The sequence below is a fragment of the Drosophila persimilis genome, unplaced genomic scaffold (assembly GCF_003286085.1).
Source record: "Drosophila persimilis strain 14011-0111.01,24,50 unplaced genomic scaffold, DperRS2 tig00000804-arrow-arrow-pilon, whole genome shotgun sequence".
In the NCBI taxonomy this organism is placed as follows: Eukaryota; Metazoa; Arthropoda; class Insecta; order Diptera; family Drosophilidae; genus Drosophila; species Drosophila persimilis.
In genome coordinates this window covers 148,720-156,321 of record NW_020825356.1, presented here as the reverse complement: position 1 = coordinate 156,321, position 7,602 = coordinate 148,720, and the positions used below count along the sequence as shown (strand labels likewise).

General features: G+C 45.4%; 1 protein-coding gene across 1 annotated transcript; it reads left to right on the top strand.

Annotated features, from left to right (window-relative positions):
- The first annotated feature begins 4,752 nt into the window (after positions 1–4,752).
- On the top strand, positions 4,753–5,826 carry LOC6597626. Its single transcript, XM_026993108.1, has 2 exons — positions 4,753–4,757; positions 4,799–5,826. The coding sequence occupies exon 2, from the start codon at positions 4,830–4,832 to the stop codon at positions 5,718–5,720; it is 891 nt and encodes a 296-aa protein (XP_026848909.1). The 5' UTR covers positions 4,753–4,757; positions 4,799–4,829; the 3' UTR covers positions 5,721–5,826.
- The last annotated feature ends 1,776 nt before the right edge of the window (positions 5,827–7,602 follow it).

Sequence of the window (7,602 nt, the reverse complement as noted above, 5' to 3'; positions counted from 1 at the left end):
CAACACAACTTGCCACAGTTGCATCGAGCTGACGGCCGCTAGCAGTTTTACAGTTATTAAATTTATTTATTGAAAACGCAGCTTTGGCCCTCCGGTGTTCGATTGAGTGGAGGGTTTCATGTTTAGGACATCGATATGCAAATTGATTGACAAAACACTGGCCACCCAGCACTCCATCCGATCTAAGGGAGTTGTATTTTCACGAGTGCCTGCCTCGTTGGGCATTCAATTTGATTCTGCAACTGGCTACTGAAGGAGCGAGCCCTGCGAGTCCTTAGCTATAGATCGAAATCTATGTAGCTTCCAGGCTGAATTGTTGAGGCGTGGCCGGGGCTGCGGTTGGTGCGTCGGTCCATTTGACAAAATTAATTGTGACACGAACAATTACGATGGGGCTGGGCAGAGTACTGGGTGCTGGGCTGCTTGGAGGACAATAAGGATATACATTTTAATTAAAGCACCTCGAGCAACTAATTACATTGCCAGGACACTCGCCTTGGTATGCAGCTGCTGAGGAACAAAGCCAGCAAATAAGCGTGCCCCTGTGCCCATGTGTGCGTGTGTGTTTGCGGTCTTCTGTGGCAGCCAGAATTTCCCCTCCCCCCCTTTCTCTCTCTCTCTATCTCTCTCTGTCTCTTGCTCTTAAAATGTACCCGATTGTCCTATGGTATTCGTGCGTTTGCGGGACTACTTGGTACATGGGTGCACAAATTAAATGCCGAATTCTAAGCATACTCTTGAGCGCAACAAGGCCCCAGCGGATCAAAGCACGCCAGTGCTTATCTATCACATCAAAAATATATAATTAATATCTATATGCAGGTGCCAGTGATTGGCTCTTCTATTAGCGAATGCCAGCGGCCAGGAATGAGTTGTCAAAGCACAATATACTTGGATCAGGCCAAACCACCATTTCCTATCATACTATTTAGAGCTACTCCAATTCGTTATGTATTGCAACAATTTGATGAACAGATGATCCATTCGAATACGTGTATTCCGTATGAACCAATGTCCGAGAGCACCCACCGATAACAACACTTTCGTGTTGAAACCTTTACAGTCTTATCGCACTTCATCGTCACACCAAAAAACGAGTTGGGCAAAAACTTTCATTTACTCTGTTTGTCAGGACATCAGTCTGTCGATTTGTCTGTGTCTATGTGCTTGAGTCAGACGCCGTGGCATCAGAAATGTAGGCGGCTGCGACACACGCCCATAAATAAAATGCAAGACGCCACCAAGCGGCAGTTGGAGGCACAGCGCTGACAGGTTAATGTCAAATCGCGCAGCCCAAAACCAAAAAGCCAAAGCAACAAACCCAAACAAAAGGGTGGCTGGTGGGCTGGATGATGAGTGAAGAGTATGGCAAAAAATACACAGTCGTTGTTTCGAATATGGAATACCCCTGGCATACCCCTGCTGTTCCTGCTTATCATAGTTGTGGCACGAGGAAGATTTCTAAAAGCCGAAGCGGATACTCGTACATTTCTGATTTAAACAATTACGATTCAAAATTCTCAATATCAAGAGAGGATTTCAATATGTAAGAATGGCTAAAACCTTGAAGTCGATAAATATTTTCTTTGTAGAAATATGAGAAGGCTTTTTTATATGTATATAGTTCCTGTTACAGATCGGGGCGGTCAGAAAACTTACTCGAGCACAGTGTACCCTTCCATTAAGCGACTATGTACTGGGTACGACAACAGCTAACGTCGACAAAGCGGCAAAGTTTTTTCGTCAACGCCAGGACGAGGCGGAAACGGAGGACAACTCTGGCTGGATGGAAAAAGCAACTCTGAAGCTGTCAACTGACAGTTATGAGAAAAAGTAAAGCTGACGAAGACATCAGCGGGGCAAATTTGTTTAGTCTTAGTCTCTGTCTCAGTCTTCGTTTTCCTCGCCCTCGCCCTCGCCCTTAGCTCCGCCCTGCCTTCCGCTGCTCTTCTGCCGTCTGCCCGCCTGCCATTTTGGTAATGATGGCTCAAAGGACGCCCGCTGCGACAATGTGTTTACTCGACTGGGATAGGGGAGTCGGGTCGGTCCTTCCCGAGAACGCGCCGTTAACAGAGCATATCGTGGCTCTGCTTTCCGCGGGGATTAGGTGAGGGGTAGGGGGGTGGTACCGTGGGTGATTTTGGGAGGAATCATGGTGGATTCAGAGGGGGAGGTAGGGTGTCAACCGCTAAAAGGGCGTTAAGTGTTTTATTTACCCTCAAAATATAATTTATATTGTTGCTGGATATGTGTGTGTGTGTGTGTGCTAGAAAGAGACAGAGAGAGAGAGAGAGACAGAGAAAGAGATATGCTGAGTGACAGAGTGGTAAGAGGATATCGTAAAAGAGAAGAAGGCCAGATAGAGAGACCCGTGTGGAAGAGGATTTGCTGTGAAGTGATTTAAATTTTAAGTACTTTTTGCATTTGTGTGTTTGTTCGGTATTTTCGCCGTCGCCCTCGCCCTCGCCCACGCCCTCTCCTTCTCCGTCTCCCTCCCCTACCCAAACCACTTCTCAGTGTTTCTCTTACTGATTACTTTTCTCATTTTGCAAATTGACTTGATGACATTTTCGGGTAATTTACACAATTCTGATTATCCGTTCATTCCAGAACTGCAACAGCAGCTTCCCTCATCCGGCACGGGGAATCCCCGAGCGGCAATCGGCTCGTAATTGATGCCACATCAAGTTTTCAGTAAACGAGGTTGAATTACGCATATAAAATGGATAAAATGTATCTACATGTGTGCTTATTTTGTATGGAATATTAACAGTGTATAAATATTATGCCCGGCACTCGTATAATCAATAACATTAAGTGATCAACTGTCAGACATGCTTATTATCAGGGATACGATACATATGGTTATATAAAAAATATATAATAAAGTACACCATTATCGATACCAGCCATCAGATCGATTACCATTAGCCCATTCAAAGGTCATATAGGTTTATATAGCCAGCTAAAAGTACATATGTGTCTGTCAATCTATGTGCGAATACTATATCTACTCGTAAAAACAGAAGATATGAATCGATACCGTCCAGTATGGATGCTTATTGACACATGTGTATAATTGGCTGGATGACATCTCCGGGTCGCTAGCATAGCACATGTTCCCACCACACGATGCACGATGCACGGAGGAGTAGATTCTGCGGTGCTCAAGTTGGCAGAGCCGGCGGTGTCGGCTGACAAACTCGCCTTAATATAACCAATTATGTCGAAAATAAAACATAACAAAACATCCAGCGAAAATAACTTTTTACACCGCCATCCGCCATCGTCTGCCCCAAAATGTGTCGAGCATTAATTTAATGTTACATTTAACCGAGGCTGCCGCCCAGCCCCCCCTTTTTGGGGCTGTCGCGGCATTTGTGGGTCGCGCTTTGGCAAGTAAATTAAAATATTTTAATGAGTACAATTTATCACGCGCCAGCGGGCTGGCAGACCGGTTTAAACCGTTTGCGAGAGTCCCCATTACCCAGTGGCATTGTCCTTCGTTCTGCATCCTTCATTCTTCATGCCGCGTCCTTGGCTGTAGGTGCTAGTTGCCTGTGTGGAGGGTGGGTTGTCGCTGGTGGCTGCTGGGTGCCGAGTGCCGAGTGCCGAGTACCGGGTGCCGGGTGGGGTGGCAACTTGTTGCGACGTTTAATTATTGGTGACAGTATAATCAAGTAAACTCGGCAAGAATTTCAATTTCATTTAATGGTTTAACACATTTTGCCAGCTTTCCCTAGGGTTAAGCCTCAAGTGTCATGTAAACGACGTTCAACGGGGAGGAGAAAACGGTTAAAGCCCGCAAAAAAGGGTTTAACCCGACCGAAACTCTTCCCCCTATACTCCATCCTTTGCTTTCTTATCATTGAACAATTAGTAGGGGAAACAACAGAGACGCCAACAACAATACACATAAACATTATGGCACAGACAATTATTAGGGTTTTATGGATTTAAATGGGTCGTGTAATAATGCCCCACCGAAATGATAGCGTGGCGTGGTTGGAAAGCAAATGGCAAATGGAAGGGCTGTAGAGTCTGTGCTAGGAAGAAAAAACGTTTAGAGTCTTCTGCAGTAGAGCAAAGGACCCCGAGATTTAATATAAAATTAAATATGGTGAAAATATATACACTTTTAATGCAATTTAGATATAATTTCTTTGGTTTTCGTGGCTCAGCTGCACCACACAGGGTTGCACCTGCGCTGTACATTGAATATGGTCCTATCAAATTACTGTACGACATGACATTAGACACTACTAATACTTGTACAACATTGGACTTTGCTAAAATTGCTACGAGAGATTGCATGGTAGACAAACACACAAAATAAGTGTTCGCAGCCGTCTCTGAACACGTTTCCCGGCTGTCAGTCGAATAACTAAAGAACCATTTGCGACAAAATGATGTTTTCCAACACAGACAGCAAAACTGGTTCTAAGAACTGCAACTATCGATAATCTCTGCCGCAGTGTTACCCCCAGCTCAACTAGAAAGCCTAAAAATTTTGGAAAGGTTATTGTGTCCTCAACTGCCGGGGGCCGTGTTTGGAGACAGGTCCCTGTCTTTGCAGCAAGAGCTTAATTATGGCTCCAGAACTAGTTCCAGCACACGTCAGCAAATACTTCATTGTGATGAGCTGTGATTGGAACTATAAAAAGTCAAAGTCATTCGGTTTTTGATATAGCTAGCTGTGACACAGCACAAATCCAGAGTCAAACTGAAAAGTTCAATCATTTCTAAAACTAAATTTAGTGAGTCAAAACATAATGGGACGTGCTAAGTCAATAAAAAGCCGCTTTCCGCATATCCCACCGCCACGCGAAATGGAGCTAATAACTGTCGAGGAGATGACCGAGCTTATTCACACCTTTTCCCAAATAAATTTTCAAAAGGAGGTGAATCCCCAACCCTATGTGGAGGTGAACAACGACGACCATAGGTATGGCGAATGGAAGCTGCCCGAGGGGACAAAGTCCTCGATGGAGAGGGCCTATGAAATCATGCGGGAGCTTAAGAACTGTCCCTACCCGGAGTACATTCAGCCGCCGCGCCCGAGGGTGCACTGCAGCCCCTTCCAAGATTTGATGCCCGTTGCGTTCACCAGCGAGAGACGAATCTTCGACGACGTCAAGGAGGAGATCGAAGCTATTACGAATGCGGCGCGGGACCGAGCAGCCGGAATCGAGCCACCCTGCGAGGGAGCCGTAGGCTACAACGACGACTACTACGAGGCCAGCATGATGATCAAGGTGTACAAAACGGACCACATGTCGAGCCCCAGACCCCCAATGGACTTTCATCCGTTTTGTTTGGATATCGAAGTCACCGAAAACGATTCTGGGCAGAACCGCATGCCCACCGGCAGGCTCTTTGCAAAGAACCGTCCTCTTTCGATCACAAGCAAGAGGTTGAAGCGCAAGAAGAACGGTCGCAGCCGGCGCCACGCGGCACGCAATGTGGACTCGGGTCCGATCCTGATGTCTCGCTACTGCCCCATCGTGGAGCTGGAGGACATTCCGACATATTCAGAATACAACAGTGAATACGAAGAGCTTGATCAACGTTCGGAGGGGTACTTGGTTGGATCCACGTTCAACAGCGCAGAAGCCGATGCACTTTCCGTTCAGAGTTTGTTCCTTCTAGGCCACTCCCCTACTCAGCGTTCATATCCACCTTCCTGGGGCTCTGGTCCATTTTCCGAGGATGAATTCTAAGGACTCTATGGACTGAACCTCGGATCGAACAATTCACACACTCAATCACCAGCAGCAGAGAAAACACCAACACCAAGAACTACACCAACACCAAGAACTACACCAACACCAAGAACTACACCAACACCAAGAACTACACCAACACACTAGAATAATTGTCCAGAAAGTAGAGCTGTCGCCAACTTCAATGAATTAAAATGCATATTCAATAAATGCACACGAGCCAAGCTCTCATGAAAAAATATTAAAACAATGCATTACCAATTATTTCATATTATTCATTCTAGAAGGACCTTCAACTAGAGCATATTCGCGTTTATTAGAGAGATATATGAGATTACCTCACGAAATCCTGGCCTCGCGCGGCATCTCCCTCTCTCTCTCTCTTCAACGCGCTTTTCTTTTTTTCAAGAAAATGTTTAACTTCCCCTCTTTTAGCAGCACTCTCATTCATTCATGTTCCATTCTGGCTTCTGCCTTTTGATTCTGCCTTTTGCTTTCAATAAAATTTGATTCCTTTCTTTGGCCTTTTGACGGCTGCTGCCTATAGATTGCCATATGAAAACGCAATTGGCTTTTCTACTGATTTCATTTTCTCGGCAACAACAGTGGGCAACGGCGGCAGTGGGTGTGCAAAAAATGTGTGCAAAATGGTGAAACATAAAATGCGAAATACAAAAGAGGGGGGGGGGTGCGCGAATGGAAAATGTATTTGAGTTGGGGGAGAAATTGCATTTGGCCCCCAGAGCTTTGAAATGTGGCGCCAACTGCGCTGATTAGATAAGCAACAACACAAAGTGCCCCGCGGGGCCAGAAGCGGAATGCAACAGCAGTAGCTCCATCTCTTGCTGCTCCTGCCCCAGCCCCTGCTGCTGCCCCTGCTCCTGGACGGCCCCCATCCCTATCCCTATGTCTATCTCTCTTTCTCTCTCTCCCTGTTGGCAGTTGACTGCAACTGCAACTTTGGCTTACAAATTGTTTTTTAGTTGGCAGAACTTTTAATTTGGTTATGGTGTGAAAATGTTTGTTTTCTCCATCTTTTTCACACTCTCTCACTCTCACTCTCTCTCCGCCCCTGTTCCTTTTTTTAAACCCTAGTTTGATGAAGTTTGTGGTGCAAATTAATTTGCATTTTTACTGGGGATATATATAGCGCTGGTACGTCTATATGTATGTATATGTTGGACATACATATATAAATAACTTTTGTACGACGACTTTTTCAATTAGTGCAGCAAAAATGCTTCCTTTTTCTAGAATTTTTAGTCTTTTTTGCTGTTGTTTTTGTTGGTTTTGGTTTTGTTGGAGAGTTGCGTGACCGTGAGCAATTAGATGGCAATTAATAAGGCCTCGGTTACATGTCCTCGTCAGGGATAACGACAATACACAATGGACAATGGACAGTGGTCAGGAGACCCGGGACACTGGACAATAGGACATTAATCAAACAAATCAATTTTCATATCGGATATCACATAGACGGGAGAACCAGGCACTCAAGCACTCAACGGCGAGCCGTTCAGACCTGGCCCAATAATGTTGCCTTTCCTTGGCTTTGCCGTTCGATTCGTTGTGTGTTCATAAATGTAATAAAAAACCTTAAAAGCCTCACACGTCAAACGCAATTCAATTGGACGGGGCTCTGGCTCGCCCACCACTTCTTCAGCCGCTATCCCAACCATAGCCCAGGGACAATTATCAGGGCTATTACGGAGCAGGGATCTGGGATATGGGCTCTAGTATCTGGAGTCCTCTACACTACACTCTCTCTTTCAATTCAATTTGCTTGACGTTTCAAATGGCTTTGACTTTGGCACTTTGTGTTTGAAGGGTCACATGATATGTCGTCTAGTTAGGATCAAGTTTGCCTCTCACTGTTTTT

Bases quoted from the DNA above. Each gene is read 5' to 3' on its own strand.
- LOC6597626 (XM_026993108.1), top strand. From the start codon at position 4,830: ATGGAGCTAATAACTGTCGAGGAGATGACCGAGCTTATTCACACCTTT.